Here is a 16,897-nt window from a genome sequence, read left to right as displayed (position 1 = left end):
GAAAACGTAAAACATAAGGTTGGGGTGTTTTTTTGCTATTTTAGGATGCTAAAAGATCTAGATCCACACAAGTGGGACGAATTCATACATAGTAACAGCGTGTTAGGAAACTGTCTAATCATTCTGAATTAATGATGCCCCGATTATCTTGGCTGTAACCATTAGGTCAAATGAAGAATTTTCTCCAGGCTTTGAGATACGAGCAGGTGTACTTGGTTGCTGTTGAGAATAGAAACACAGCCTGGCTGCAGAGGTAAAATTATTTCAGGAGGTAAATCTGAGAGAGTTAAATTCTTCATGTTGCTATGATTGCTCTTGCTTGGAATTAGACAGCGTTACGCGAGCTGCTGTGGGAAGGTTTCATCCAAAGGGAACCCGTCAGGGGGCTGAAGTGGTGTGATCAGGTGCTGCACCCAGGAACGGGGAGTTTGAACTGCTCTGTGTCAGTGTGACCTGTGGGGAGCTCAGGCAGGGACGCTGGGGTGCTGCTCTGTGTTGTTCAGGTGAGGTACATCAGACAGAGCATTTGAAGGCACAGTGATGCTCTGAGGGGCAGGTAATGCTGTGGAGATTTTTCACCAGGCAGTGTCAGTACAGCAGGTATGACAAATGTGATGATTCCCATCTTGCAGCTCGGGAATCAAGATTGATCTCTCTCTTGAGATATACATAGTGCCATTTTTTTTTTTTTTTTCCGCTGCACTTTTAACAAAGTGATTAAAGAACAATGTCTAATGAAAAATTGAATAAGTTTCAGCAAGATTTTTTTGTAGGAAGATGTAGATAAGCTTGATTTTCTGATTTGAAGTAAAAGAATTTGCTTTTGGAGGGAGGAAAAATTGAAGTGGGAGGAAAAATTTTAAGTTTCAGAAACAGGATTAAAATTTTCCAACTTCATTAACCTACTAAATTGCAGTTAATAGGAGACACAATTAGTAAGACTCCCATAAGGCCAGTGTAAAATAATACTTTTCTCATTTTTTAATCTAATTTTCTCAATTTTTTACTACTAGCAACCTGGTGAAGATAACATTTACTGCTTCAGTTTCTACTGCTTTTCTTACAAACTAGATTTAAGAAAAGTAGAAAGAAATAAAGAGTGAATGGAATAAGAAAATACAAAGGGTGAAGCTCCTCACCTGTCACCTTGCAGCTCTTCAGCAGATCTGCCCAGTGTGACGGGGTGTACGACGACTGTCTTTGGAAATACTCTAAAGGTTTGAGAAACAAGAATATCAGAGCTAATTGGGAAAGACATCAGTGAAATATTCTTGCTGCTTTCCATGGAGAGCTATAAAGCTTGCTGTATTTTCAGGTCTGTTTTCTCTTTTGCTTTTTGTTACTGTTTGCCTGACTTTCAGTAATCACTGTGAGGCTCAGGTAGGAGAAACCCCAGCTTAGCATTTGAACTTTGCCTGGAAGATGCCAGTGTTGTGCATTGATACTCAGAGCTAGGAGCACAAGAAAATGTATTGGGTTTGTGGGTCATGAACCTGCAGCACTCTGATCTCCTCCTGAGTGTCCTTAGTGCAGAGCAGGCAGGTGATTTGCCCTTTGGCCACTGCTCACAGCAGTGTCTGGGAGCTGAACTCTGCCAGAGAAGCACTAAAAACCAGACTTGTTTCACCTTCTCTGGCACAGTCATGTGCAGCGTTTGGGGAGTGGGTATCGAAACGTGCAGATCCAAGCCCTCCCAATTCTTCTGTACATAAAAGTGGTATTGTATCATTTAATTTCTTAGTCCTGTGTGTGCTCCAAGATAAATGGACAGCTATTGTTTTCAGCTGCAGCACCCACCATTCACATCAAAGTCTCTGCATAGCTGTAACAGAGATGAGAGGATTTTTTTAATTGAAGGTGTCTCATTTCCTTCAAGTATTTCTGGCTTGTCACTGTCTAACTGAACCCGAGATGCTGACAAATACGCAAGTCACTTGTAAAGCAGTTAAAATACAGGATATATAGAAGCAGAGACATTCTTCTGATTGGAAAATAATCTTGTAATAATAATAAGTCTTCCTGTTGTAAAATTCTTTCTAAGTACAGTAATATTTGGAATGGGAATTAGTGATATTTCAGGGATGACATTTCATTATTTCCAATCAGCTTTACTATAAACAAACCCTGCAAATTTTCAGTGTCAGCATATAGCTCAGGTAAAACTAAGCTCATATCTGTGCTCCGAGTACCTGAATGTTTGCTGAGGATTTATTCATGGCATATTTCTGTTTCAGGATTATGTGTGTTACATTAGGCATTTTGAATGGTATCCATTAGCATAAGCCCTTCTGTCTTTGAAAATATTTTTGTCACTGAAGTTTATAAGTCTGGTTTAGGTCTTTATGTTTGTTTAAACTACAGATCAGTAAATGGCTGAGATGTGTGTTACATTTCAGGGTTTCTGCATGATATGTTGTATGTATTGTTCAGATCCCTGTGTGGTCCAGTCGTGCCATATATTATTTCAACAAAATAGCTAAAGACAAGCTATTGTTTAATGAAGTGCTTCCACGACACCTTATTTAGGAGGGAGGATCTTTTTTTCTGGCAGTTGTAGGCTTTTGTAACAATATCTACTGTAATTTCTCCCTTGGAATCTACACAGAGTAAGTCATCTGTGCAGTAAACTTATGTCCAGGAAGCTTGAATTAATAACCTCTGGGTCAGCTTCACAAATTTCTCATTATTCCAAATACCTTTTCCTGTTGGCTAAGCCTTTTGTTCAAGATGACACTGAATTGCAGTGGTTATGGATGGCTTATGACCCGGAAAAGGCTATTGGCAATACAGCTACATTTTGTCACAGACCTAAAATGAAGCAAGCATGGAGCTAAAAGACATTAAATGCAGAAATTATCCATGAAAATAACCATTACAAATAGTAAATATGTGTATATTTTTACGAATATTGTTTCAGCTGTGGCAATAAGCTCAGAGCCAACACATTCAAAACCGATATATCTTTTTTATAAGGGAGAATATTATATTAGCACTAATCTTTGTTTCTGAAATAAATATTTAGAGGCAATGGAGGATTTTCCTCCCAATCATAATTAACAAAATTATATAATATTTTTATGTTCAGCTCTTCTCCTTCGATGTAAACAAATGCAGTGGAATTTGTATATCTGTATATCATCTTTTCCATTAAGAAGATAATAACAATTAAGAAAAAAAATGTTATTTGTCCTTAAAAATGTTATTGTTCAGATGATGTCCTGGTAGCAAAAAAAAAAAAAAAAGGCAGGATCTCAGATAAACATCTGGTAGGAATGAGGGCTTCTTCATGTTTTTTGTTAGATGAGCATTTCAGACTCATTTGTGACTGAATGATACTGTGTTTTCTCTTGTTATTTTCAATTTGTCCTTTACCAGAGAGACAGGAAGGAGCATTGAAATAGGAAATTAGGATGTTTAGAGAGAGTAATTAGAGAGAGCTAAAAAACGTTTTTTTAAACTGTTTAGATGGCTGAGAGGCCCCTGTGTGTGTGATCTTTCCTGCTGAGCTGAGGGAAATGCACAAATACAAGATGTACCCAGTCTGGGCTGCCACTGTCTGCTGGGGACTTCCTTAGCTCTCAGCAGATGTTTCACGCAAAGCCCATCCTAGGAACGTTTCTGGGATTCTTCAGAGTCTTTGGGAGATGTTATCTCTCTTGCTACTTGAACCTAAACTTCTAATGGTTGTAAACAAGGCAGAGCAGCAAAAACCAGGGATTGTGGTATAGTTGATTCATAAAACTACCAGATATCCCACCCCCCAGATGGGTTTCAAACTAGAAATTCGCCTAATCAGCTTTTCTAAAAGTGTTTATCTGTTTTAATTTAGAATAGGTAAAGTTGCCACATGAGCTAGAACTGGAACATGGAAATGGTGGTAGTGTTTCTGAAAATCTCAGTTGTTTTTACAGTTGCATTCAGTCTTCCCCTGTGCTCTGGTTTGGCCATAACTCTGAAGTTGTGCGTAGGATTCCAACAGGAACACGGTCCACAGCTCACTGAGTGTCCCAGTAAATTGTTCTGTGAGTATCTGAGAATTTAATATAGTGAAGAAATACTTGTCCAGACTCCAGATAGTTTCATGATGTTGCTCTGACAAATTCAGTTTATGTAATGTGTTCTTCTATCGCTGCTGTGATATTTATCATTGTTGGCCTGTCTTTGCTTGATGTGAAAAATGGTTAGAAGTTGAAAACATAAAAGAGATTGTTTTTGTACGCCATAAACTTAACTCTTGGGCTCTACCACTCACTTATTTGCACAAGTTCAGGATGGCAATAGGGTGCAGATGTTAATTTTACCGGAGCGGATATTTTCCAATATCCAGGTTCTTAACTTGCCCCTCTTTCCAACCTCCCTTGTCTCCCAGCTCTCTCTTAGGGCAAATAAAAACCTGTATTTGATGTAAACCTGCCTCAGCTGGTTTATGTGGATTCTGAAGTTCTGTATGTAGGACTCACACTTGCTGAAGGGAGTCAAGAAAAAACCTAGAATGTGACATGAAAAAGTATTTTGTGTCCTTTTAAAAATTTTATTCGTAAAATCAGTACAAAGCAAAATTGTAAAGAATCAGAGAAGTGTAAGTGCATGCTCTGTGATACTCTGTGAGATGTTTCTAAACACTTCAAACTTATTTTATGAATAAAATAGATGCCATTGTCCTTCCCCCTTTACTCCAGAGACATGTGTTTCTTTTATTAAATTAACTCATCATCATGGTTTTGTTATTTCAACTGTGGGCCTAGCTGACCAAATTTCTGTATTGCTTGAGAGAGTCATTAATCATTTGAAGAGGATTTGTATACGTTCAGTTGCTCAACATCTCATCTCTCACTTTACCCCCAAATAAATTCAATAACGTTGCACGTGTTCTGCTTTCCTTTTTGCAGTCAATAATATTCATTTAACCTCCTGCGTGTTGGTGGGTGGTTGGAAGTAACTAAACAAAGATGGGATTGTAGTGAGCACCATGAAATTCTGCTCTGTTCTAGTTCTTCACTGTTTAATTATTTTGATTATCCCCTCTCGGTCTGAAAAAGATAAATCTGGTAAAGTACATGTTTAATTCATCATTCAGGGCCCCGGTTAGTGTTCAGATGCTGACTGCTGGATATGGGCTCCTCGTTACTTTCTGTATTTGTGGGAGCAGTTATTAACTAATCAGTTATTAACCCCCAGCCCAGCACAAGGCTCTGAGTAGGCTGTCCTGTCCCTGAACACGTCCTGCTGGGGAGGCTGCACTGCCCTTGCTCAGCCCAGAGCAGCAGTATATGCGTGCTTTAGACTGAAGAGTCTGGGTTGAAGTTGCTTCTCGTGGGAGACAGAGAAGGTGCAGAGCTCGAGAAATATCTTTTTTTCTTCCTTCTTAGAAGTAGGAATGAGGTGCTTAGGGCATATGATTGTAGAAAGGCACAGAGAAGTCACATAACGTCTCCATTGATAATTAGAAGCAGCCTTGAGGTTGTCATCAACCTGAATGTGTCAGATGAACGGAATATGCACAGAACGACACTGATTTCACTTTAAAAGTTTTCATCTTATCTGTTTGTGGAATAGTTTGCTTTTCTATCCCTATAGCATGTTTAAAACTATATGGATGGGAGTTTTTAATGTTGAACATCACTCCCTTGTTACCTCGTGGTAAAATGAAAAACATCAGAATACGTTAGTTCATTGATTTCAAAGCAAGTCTGCCATTTTTGCTCTTCTCTTTTACAGAATTATTTTGCAGAAGTTGTTGATCTTGCTTGTTCATTAGCTTGGTATTAGCCGTAGGGCTTTCAAAAGAAATGAAAAAATCCTGTGGTTATAGATAGTAATAAAAATGGTATTAAAATGAATTAAAATCTTGCAGGTTTTTTGCATCTGTAATGATACACATATGGTATAATTAATTTAAAAAGGTCTGCCCTATAAAACTGATTTGGGGAATATCTGAGTTAGTGAAATTTAGAAGAAGGACATCCTGACAACCTGTTGGCATGTGTTTTGCTTTACATATTCTGCATCTGTGATTTGGCCACACCTATATCAGTGGGATACTACTTTTAACCTAAAAGTAAATTGAGACATAGCAAAGGTTTATAATGCTCTAAAAACATTATGAATCCAATCATGGCTTACTATGCAATGTTTTATCTTGTTTTTCCTAGTTTGAAAAAGGTGATCAACCCTACTGAGGATGGAAGTAATTGCAAACTTGATACAAGTGTGTTCAAAAATGTTTTAACATCCTCAAGCCTTCAGAAGTACCTATTAGTCTTCTCTTGTTTTCTTTGATCTTGTACAGTTTGTCCTTTTGGAGTGACAAGTTTTAGGCTGATTGCTGCTTCTTCCAATATTGTTTGAATAAAGCCTAGCAAACCTCTCCTGTTTGTTACTAAGAAAATCGAGCCACTTCTGACGGTGTGTTTCTGAATTGGGAGCAGTAAGTGTAGAGCCCTTGTCCGTGTCCCTCAGGAACGGGAAGAAGCATCCTCAGCTGAATTCGGAGCCCGGGGAGCTCTGCCTGTGCTGGGGCCAAAGTGGAGGAGCAGGAGGGAGCTGAGAAGGGGCTGCCCCAGCCCCAGAAGTGTTTTTGTCCTGCTCACACAGCAGCACGTGCAAGAGATGATAAACCTTAGCCCAGGGCCACGCTACCTGGGCTGGTGGATTTGCCAGGTTGGGCTTTTTTGCCTTTTCACCCTTTCGCAGTGTTTGACAGTAACTGGGCCACAGGCTCTCAGGGGCTGGGGGTAATTTTGTGTGTTTGAAATTCTCCACCTCCACAAATGCACAGAGTCGACAATTATTGTGCTCTGGTTGCAAGATGATTCCCTTGAGTCGTGAAAGTCTTGTTTAGCGTTGCTCTAGAAATTTTCATCAAATTTATTCCCTGGCTTGCTGCATTTCTAGGATCATGATCCCTGGCTCTGAACTTATTCATGCAACTGGAATCTTTTTAACCTATGCACACTGGGAGAAGGGGAAAATTATGATGCCAGCAGAGTAGGGATTTGTTTTGGTCTTTAGCAGAAAGGGTTCCTTGGAGGTTTCTTATGTGTATGAAAATGAACACGCTGAATATTTGCTCTTCTAGACCCAACAAAAATGATAGATATCCAGTAAGGCTTGTCAAGGTGTCCAAAATATTAAACTAAAAGCCTGTTACATAAATGTTTCCTTCTTCCTTGTTTTATTTACTAAATTTTAGTGAGCAAAGAGGTTTTTTTCATTCTTGTGACAAAGAAGAGACTCTTGAGAGCTTTTGCATGTAAAAGTAAAATTTTTGAAGTTATTTATCTGTAAAGGAAAAGAGGGCTTCATCTGAAACTTGTAACCCAAAATGATGTTTTTTAACTTTAGTGGATGATGTGAAATAGCCTTCATAAAAACTCTCTACATCCAATGAATCAGTTAATCCTTACAAGTCTGAGACCTTGATGTCTTATCAATTTACTGCTATAATAGATTTTGTACTCTAATGAAGTATTATTTATTTTTTCTCTTTTATGGCAATTTTAATAGGGTAATCATATTGGGGAAGTAATGTATAGCCTGGGGGAAGGTCATCTTAATTTGATTGTGTAGAACACAGATCAGTTGTTCTTTCGAGGATGCGAGTAATGTTTCTGTACTGCCTCCATAATTAAAGCAGGACTGATAACAACTTTTCGATCCCAGGTGTTTCTTGAGCCTTGCTGCTGAATAAAGACATAAAAAAGAGGGGGAAAATTGCTGGATGTTCTGACAGAGGAGCAAGGTGGGATCTTCAGAGAATAATTGGAAATTATAAAGATTGTCTCTTACAACAAGAGATGCTGTTTTCTCAAACATAAAAGCTTTTTAAAATGCAGAAGTTTTTATTGGATGAGGCACTTTGCATTTATGACCTTTTATACTTGCTAAGCAGACCAAGTTAGTGAATACTAAGAGCTTTAATCATAACTAAGATAGATAACTAAGAGCTTTAATCATCTGCTTGAAAACAGATTCTCTTTACTACCAGAAGAGGTTTTTTTGAGCCTTAGAAACAGATAAGCATTCAGATGTTTGCCACTTCTTTAACTCGAGTACCAGAATGGAGACCACTGTCTCCAATGTGTTCTTAGTAGGACTGCCTCCCTCGGAGTGGATAACTTTCCTCATTTTGCTTTTCACATATCATGAACCTTTCTGCTCTCCCTAGAGATGGCTCTTGTTTGTCAGTCTTGAGAAAATAGACTTTTTGCCTTTTTTTGTTTAAACACTGATGATAATAGTTATTGTGCTGCACCTGTTGTAGATGTTTCAAATATTGTACGTTTCCAGCCGTCTGTGTTATTTTGTGATAGGATTTGCTTTCCCCTTAATTTTCCATGTTATTTGCTGCTACTTCACTTTCTCTGATGCTCTAACAGTTTGAGGTTCGATACAAATGCCATAAGCTTTCCTTAATTTAATATCTTTCAGATACATTTAACTTTCTCTTTAGATGAGCTGCAAAGTTACAGAAGCACTGTGAAAATGGTTCTTGAGTAGTTAAGAATTATCAGTGTAATCCAAATATTGCTCTAATGCTGGCTCCTTAGTGCAAATCATTCCCATTTACACCTTTCTGGTCCTCGTTGCCCTGTGAATGAGACTTTTTTTTTGCTGTCCTGGTATAAAAAAATAAAAAAAAATTCCTACAGTTTAGAAAAAACATATAGCAAACTAAAATTGTGGCTTACATTCTTTCATGCTGTTCAAACCCCAAATACTTCATTTTAAAATGCGATGATAAAAACTGATGCTGGTTTACTCTTATGTGCCAAATCCTCTCTAAGTTGCAAAGGCCGTTTTCATTATAATGCACCTTTTAAGTTGAATAGTAAACATTTATGTTTAAATAAATGCTGTTTACAGTGTTAACAAATACTTGATAGCATGCTTGGGCATCACTGGATTTCTATTTACAGAATGATAAATGTAAAAGGCAATATAGAACATCAGTCCTGTACCATACTTTGTACAATACTGCAATTATGTGAGATGTGTGCAATACTTTTCAATACTGCATCTAAATCACTGAAGTTTTGTTTTAGGCAAGTATCCATTGTTATCAAGGTGCTTGTTTAGCTGAGACATCATGACAAAGTAAGTGGCTAGGCTGGAAGAGAGGACTCTGAAGAAATTTCCTTCTTACCTTGTAGATCAGCTCTTGTCTCCAACCTACCCTTATGGTTCTCATTGCAGGCCACAAACTTTGCACTTCTCTGATTTTTCTATTCTTTTGACCAAATTAACTTTGTGATAATTAACATACAACTTTGGCAGCCATCCTAAGCGATCACACAGCACATTTTTTTTATTGTGGCTGAAGGTATCTTTTGTTTCAAGACAAACTTGCTTTTGCCTGTCATCGTGAATGATGCTGTAAAGCAGTTTTGTGATCAGTTCTGTAACAGCCCCATAAGTCTCTGTCTCCTGTGATTACAGGGTATGGCAGAGCAGCGCAGGGTTCTGCAGACTGCCAGCAGTAGGATTATTTGGGGTGTCTCAAATATGGTTGGCTCTGTGTTAAGGCAGAATGGTCCAGTGCTTGTTTTGCTGGGCACTGATCCCTTTATATTGGCTTGCACTAGGAAAAATTTACAGGGATAAAACTGAGAACCGAGATTCCCATGTGCCTTGTCTTATTTTTATGATAGTGTGGTTTTCAAAATGTCAGATCGAACATGCAGAATGATGCTGATACTGCGAAGGAAAGTGCAAGCAAAAACTCAGTGTATTTACTTTAGCAAATCTGACTGCACAGAAGTCTAAAAGTTGATTTTTAGTTCTATTGATTAATATAACAGTTGACATGAAGGAGATTTCCTCGCTCACCTGCAGGTCTCTAGGTAATGTTGGAGTGAACTCATCTGTTGGACAAGTCACACTAGAGCTGAGTCTGCTCCTAACCTGGATAATTACCTTGTTATTTATTAGACTAATAACTTTCTGGCGTGTTATATTGTGTGCACTCAGAACTCACCTAGGTAAGGTTCTATCAAAGACTGACCTCCACTGACAAGATTAAATTGAAGTCATTTTCTCTAAGAGTATAGGTAGAGTATTTGTGTTGTCAGCAAACAGGAATTTATCCTCTTTCCCTTGGGCTTTATCTCAAATGCAGTGTCAGAATGCCAGATGGATTTACTCTATTATTTTTTCTTCAGTTTTTAATATTCTTTCTATCACCTTTCGGCTGTCACACTCAATAATTTCCTTGCAAAAGAAGAGCCCAAAAGAAGCCATTGTATAACAGCTCTGCTTAAATGCTCATCTTTTGCAGTGGTATTGTTGAGCTGCATACATTATCTGATGTTTAATACTTAGAACTTCCAGGACTGTCTTAAATATGCTATTTTTGTAGGCTTCTCACTTGCAAAAATAACCTCAACAAGCCAAAGCCAACCCCCTGCCCCAACCAAACAGGAAAATATTAATAATCTGTAATAGCATAAGGATTACTTTATGCTACAATGTGCTTTTGAAAAAAACCCCAAACATAAATCAGATTATTGTGTATACACTAGTAGAACTGAGAAAATACAGACTCAGACCAATAAATCAATGAATATTACATCAACTGAAGAAACAATCAGTCCTAAATATCCTTAATTGTAAAACAAGTGGTTGGTGGTGTGGTTTTTTTTTTTTTTTTTTTTTTTTTTTTTTTTTTATTATTATTATTATTATTATTTTTAATATAAGCAGATTTTAGTAGTTGGCAAGCCTTGCAACTCACAGAACAAGACGAAGGAGTTTTTCTACTCTTTAACTTCTTTGGAAAAGGAAATAATCCACTGAATGAAATGAAATGGTGCTTTTTTAGAGTTGATTTCAAGTATATTCTGACATCCTTACTTGAAATTTGTCCATTTTTCCTTCCATTCATAAAGTATTATAAAAGCTATGGACAAATAAAATTTACATCCTTGAAATTACTAAATCTGTATGTGAATTTCTGTAGAAATTATTCCATGATACGTACCTTAAGTTCAGTTCAAGAAGAACAGTATATTGCTGCATATTCTAATACACAATATTTTATCCTCAAATAAACATAGATTTGTGTTTAAATATAATATGCATTTACTCTCAAATGGATATTAGGGCATGGAATCATACTTCAATTAATCTGATTCTTCAAAGACACTAAACTTTGGTCTCCAACTAGCAAAAACATCACAATTTATTGCTGAGGGTTAAGTTATTTAAGAGGTTAAAAACTAGTCTGTACTGTTTGTTGCTTTCAAAGCTTAGTAAAACTTCTGGTTAAACTAGGTCAAAAAGATATCAATAATTTTATCTAAATTGCTTTTGCTAATCTGGGTATAATTATGTACAAAATAGGCCAAATAGTCTTCAGGAATCTTTAACAGGCAGACAATAATTTCTTGTTCAAAATAAGTCACTACTAAGTTTATATTTCCATATTAAAATATGCATAATTTACAAGGCCAGCTATGATGTGCATTTCTAAAATTCAGTATAAAGCAAATAATTTTAGGAAATGTCAGTCAGTACACATTGAGTATACATCCACAGCTGTGGTTAATACCCCTGTGAAGTAAAAGCACTTTTAGTTTGTCAGGGACTAAGTTCAGCACTGACAGCAGTTCTTGATCTGGTGGAAATAAGCTAAACAGAGGTCATAATTAAGTAATCATCCAGAAAAATATTTAAATTTAGAAAGGTGTGTATTAAAAATAGTACATATATTGTTTATGATTAGAGCTTTTCTTGGACTGCCCTTATTATTTTCAGGGCAGCCAGAGAACTGAAACAATATGGGATTTTGTATTGATAAATCTGTTTTCATAAATGTACCTGTACAAAGAGTATAGAGGGGACCAGAGAGAGGATAAAAATTTGTAGTTTTAGTCTTCTAGCTGGAGAAGTTAATCAGTGGATTGATAGGTGTAATAAACTGCTCAAACCACATTTTTATGCTGAATGTGCATTCTGAATAGAGAATGTGGGTTTCTGTTGCAGTATGAATACTTCAACGCTGTGCTCATAAATGAACGAGATGAAGAAGGAAACTATCTGGAGCTGGGGAAGGAGTTCATTCTGGTGCCAAACGACCACTTCAACAACTTGCCCGTGAACATCAGTCTGAGTGATGTCCAAGTACCCACCAATATGTACAATAAGGGTAAGAAAAGAACTGCTTTATTTCATCATTCCACAGGCCAAACAAAAGCACACCCTCGCTTAAAAATGAAGCTGTTGATTAACTGTGTATTATCTGCGTTTTCCAGTTGGCAATAATACTGAAATTTTCCATGGAAGAATGTTTTCAGTATGGCAGCTCTGTAATATCTTTTGTTTTGTGGCAATTTAGCAGTTTAATGATTTGCATATGAGGCTTGCACGAGTTCTGCCATAGAATGTGGCAGAATATGTTTATTCTAGCGAAGTGTTTTCCAGAATCTTCAAATCATTTGACCAGAGCTTGCATTGTCACCAGTTTTATCCTATCTTTGCTGAGATCTAGAATTGTCTTTGAAAGATATAGAAGAGGTAGAGGGGAATACTTTATCAGATTTATGCTTTCAAGCTTCTGAGGATATTTCTAGCAGTATATGTGCTATTCCTGTTCTATACACAAACTTTGCTGTGAGTTTGCAGGTAATATTTAGAAGGAATAATTTCTACTGCCCTATTTGATGTAGGTGCTGGATATCATATTGTACGAGCAAACAGCAACATTAGGTATTAGGAGGGACGGGCTTCGGTGTAAAAATTTGGAATGTAAACTAACCTCAGATATATATTTACTCATTTTCCTTTTGCCACTTCCCTTTAATCAAACAGCAAGAATTTGGGGTTTTTTGCAGTTCTTATGCAGCTCCTACCTATTTACTTTTTCTCAAGCCAGTAATAAAAGAAAAATAAAGAAGGAAAGTGCCAAAATTTCCTAACAATATCTGGACTATATTTGTCATTGGTCTGTAGAAAGCTGCCTAATCTCTTTATCTCATTCCTCCTCTGTGTTTTAACGATACTAAGAGACATCTAAAAGGACATTTAGTGCTTTCCTCTTAATACATTCCAGGCTAGAGATTGGAGTAATTCATGCAAGGATATTGTGTAATAAGGCAAATTAGTTTGGATAAGTTGGTCTGGTAAGGGAAGCAGTGGATATGGCAGCTTCTTTTTAAAGTTAGAATTCTGACTTGAGAATCCCGAGAAGCCAAAACTCCTACAATAAAGTCTTAAACTAGGGATGAAAAATAAATCTTCCTAGAGAGTATTTGAAAGGTTGTGAAATGATTAATGCAGGATATTTTGAAAAGACTTGGAAAATGCTTAAAGCTTCTAAAGATACCAAATGACTTTTTTTGTGCTAGTGCTAATATTTATTTAATCAAGCCCATCTGTAAATTAATTCATTCCAGGATTGCTCAGGAATATAGAGGTCAAGCAACTGTGCTTTTCTAGAGAAGGAAATTATTCTGGGTAGTTAGTGAGAACAGTAGAACTAAAGAACTTTCAGCTATGGGATATGTGCTACTGCTATGTATTGAATGCATTCTATATACTGATTACTTATAGTTAAAGGCCAAAGTCAAAGGGCTTGCTACATTTTGGTTTGGCCTCTCACACAGGGATTTTCTGTAGAAATGGGAAGACAGAGTTCTGTGATGATCCTGTTTCTACTTTGTGTCATTCAGTCCATCCAAAATTGTCACTTCATGCAGCTGCAGGAAAGAAAGCATTTTTTTAGTCATGTAAATATATTCCAACTGCAGGAATACAGTTTGTTATTGGCATTTTCCTTGCACATGGACATAATAATCTTGTTTGGAGCCTGTCAATATTTGGAAATGGTCTTTTTACCTAGAAGAGAACTATATACTTAAGTTTTTTGTTACCCAGTTCTGTAATGCAGAGGGGTGATAACAAGTTAATTTAATCCTAGCCTGAGGGTACAAGCAGTAGATATTGATAGGTTTACAACCAAGTGTCTGCAGAATACCATTTCTCTATAAAGGGCCTGTTGTTCATTTCCAGGTTATGTTTTATTTTATTGAATTACTAGGGAGAACCACAGCCTGAACTCACAGTTGAAAACAGACAAGTATGATCACTGGATAGTTAAACACAGGGCTTTTGAGTCAACATAGCAAAAAAAAAGAACTCTATTTGTAAGGTAGTTCTAAACTTTTTCCTTAGTTTTGGTTTTTTCAGTTGCACAGATATTGAGAATTTGCAATGGGTTCAGAGAAGAGTCACAGGACTCATCAAAGCATTGGCAAATGTGCTATGGACTGAGACCACAGGAGCTCAGCTCATTTATCTTATTCAATAGATGACTAAAGGCTCAATTAGTTGTTCTGTAGTTAATTACTAATACCAGGCTCTATAATCTGGTTGCCAAAGACTGTAAAAATCCCGTGGCTGAAATCAGGTGCCATTATTTTGCGAATTGCACAACTGTGGGCTGAGTTAAGCTTTGGGAAAAGGTTTGTCCTGGTCAGCTTCCATGATCACAGTGATCGTGCCCAGCTGTGGAATCACTGAAGTTCACAGTCCCTAAACTGGGCACCAAATGAGATGGGCTTAAAAATCTTGGCACATAAGCACATTGCTATTCTTCGTATATCTTCTGGCTCTTTCAGCCTCTTCATAGAAAAGCTTAAAAATATCGATGCCAACAACAGGATTAAATAATTCCCATTCTAAGGACACCTTCAAGTTTGGAATCTGAAAATAGAGAACAAAACCAAATTTCATTACATTTATGATGAAATAAATAAAAATATGATGAATATCAAATTGGCAATATTAAAATCTAGCATGGGACATTTTAAAAAGGAAAATGAGAGCCAACCTAATTTGTAAGCATGCACTATAGCCACCTTGGAGTACAGAGTGCATGCATCATATAGAAGGAAAGATAAACTTACGAATTTAACAAACAATCAGAGCTTTGCATTTACAGTGCTCTTGATCATCACTGAAAAATAGAAAGAGCTGGTCTGGTTATTGATGTGCTTTTATACTTTTGATTCTCCAATTCTGCACACCCTCATTCCCTGCTTTCTTCATACCTTAGAATGGTGTATTGGTTTTACACAGCCTGGTTTTTGGCAGCAGGGGGACCACAGTGGTGGCTCCTGTGAGGAGCTGCTGGAGGCTTCCACCATGCCCAGCAGAGCCAGTCCCTGATGGACATGCTGCTGGCCAAGGCTGGGCCAATTAGAGAGGGTGGTAACATGGTCTCACACGGGAAGGACTCCTCTCCTGGAGCAGTGGAAGAAAACCTCAGTGATGAACTGACCCAAAAACCTCCATACCCTGTCTCCCTGTGTTGTTGGTGGGAAGTGAGGAGGGGCTGGGGGAAGAAAAGGTGTTTTAAGGGCTTATTTTACTTCTCATTATCCTCCTCTCATTCTGTTAGTACTAAAATTCACTTTGCAACCTTAAGTTGAGACTGTTCTGCCCTTGCAGTGCTTTCTTCTGGTCCTTACCTCAACTCCTGAACACTTTATTATCTTTTTTTTTTAACTCTTCTCTGCCCAGCTGTGTCAGGGGAGGGTGAGTGAATGACTCTCGTGGGTGCCTGGTGTTGGGCCAGTGTCAAACCATGACAACTGAACAGCCATTAAGGTTAAAAAACATAAATATTACTTGTCTTTGGAATATAAGGCCTATGCAGTTCAGAAAAGAAATATTTTGGTATTCCTATAATGTTCATACACTGAGGACTTCAGAATAAGGAAAAGTGGGATAATTGTGCTTTAAAGTTAAATGAATTTACCTGTGGGTCCATAGAGACCTGTCACCCTTAGGACATTTTGCAGAAAAGCTGGTGATCCTTTTAAACTGCCCAACATTCTCCTGGCTTCTTCATAGTTTCCTGAAAAATACTGCTCACTATAATGTTTTGGTTTAGAAATGCTTAAGCATACTTTGGGAATCTAAATCTGTCACTGCATTCTATTCTCTTTGAACACCTGGTGTGCTCATTACCTGCAGCCTCATTGCCCACAGCCACGGGATTTGCCAGGCAGTATCTTTTTAAACAATGAATAATTAATTAATTGAGACATTTTGGGATAACTGTCTTAACAAGCAGTAGCTCTTCCATCCACAAATTCGGCAATTATCAGCTGTGGCTAGGTTTCTGGCAGAAAGCAGGGAAAAGTTTGTTAGTGAATTAGTCACATAAAAGTATTCATAGAGGAAGAAGAAGGGAGGAATGAAGGTATGTTTTTGATGAGAGAAGGAAAGTCTAATTTTTGGAAGTCCAGAATCAATCTGAATCCAGTTTGGGCATTGCAAAGGCAGAGAGTCCAGGTGTGTATAAGGCACTGTCTCATTTAGCTGCTGGACTCTTTTCTTAAAAAAATTTACATGGGTTACATAGAGGCACAAATTGAGTTCTCATAGGTCTTATTTTTTATGTCTTCCTATTAATTTAGAATGTGAATTATTTGGGATGTGCTGCTGTCTTGGACATATCTTGCATGTACACTTCCACAGCTACACGTTCCTCAGACACCCAGATACAACTGTCTGCATTATCAGTCAGTCTATTTTAAGCAGCTATTGTAGAAGACATTAGTAATAATGAAAGAAGATTACTAATTTTAAGTTTGTATGGTTTCAACATTTGATTTATTACTTTCTGAGATGACAGTAGTATATTTAGAAGAATCTTGGAACGTGGCATATAATTAAAAAGCAGCACTTGGAATGTGGGCTAGGCTATCTGGCAACCATCCACGGGGAGCATGGCAGTAAGATTGCCACTGGGGAGAGGAAGATTCTACAATGGGTTTATGTACACAAGGAAATGATAAAAAAAGACTCAAAACTGTGTATTAAATATATATATATATATATATATATATATATATATATATATATATATATATAGTAGCATTTTAGCTTTAGT

At 37.3% G+C, this 16,897-nt stretch overlaps 1 protein-coding gene across 2 annotated transcripts in view; it reads left to right on the top strand.

Moving 5' to 3' along the window:
* The window catches only part of CACNA2D3 (calcium voltage-gated channel auxiliary subunit alpha2delta 3), a 396,842-nt gene that overhangs the window by 147,385 nt on the left and 232,560 nt on the right, over positions 1-16,897 (top strand). For both annotated transcript variants that reach the window (XM_058422243.1, XM_058422242.1), the window contains exon 5: positions 11,983-12,145. In XM_058422243.1, the coding sequence (XP_058278226.1) occupies positions 11,983-12,145 (163 nt within the window). The remainder of the gene's footprint in view (positions 1-11,982; positions 12,146-16,897) is intronic.

Source organism: Hirundo rustica, chromosome 12 (assembly GCF_015227805.2).
Source record: "Hirundo rustica isolate bHirRus1 chromosome 12, bHirRus1.pri.v3, whole genome shotgun sequence".
Taxonomy (NCBI): domain Eukaryota; kingdom Metazoa; phylum Chordata; class Aves; order Passeriformes; family Hirundinidae; genus Hirundo; species Hirundo rustica.
This window is presented reverse-complemented; position numbering and strand designations above follow the sequence as displayed.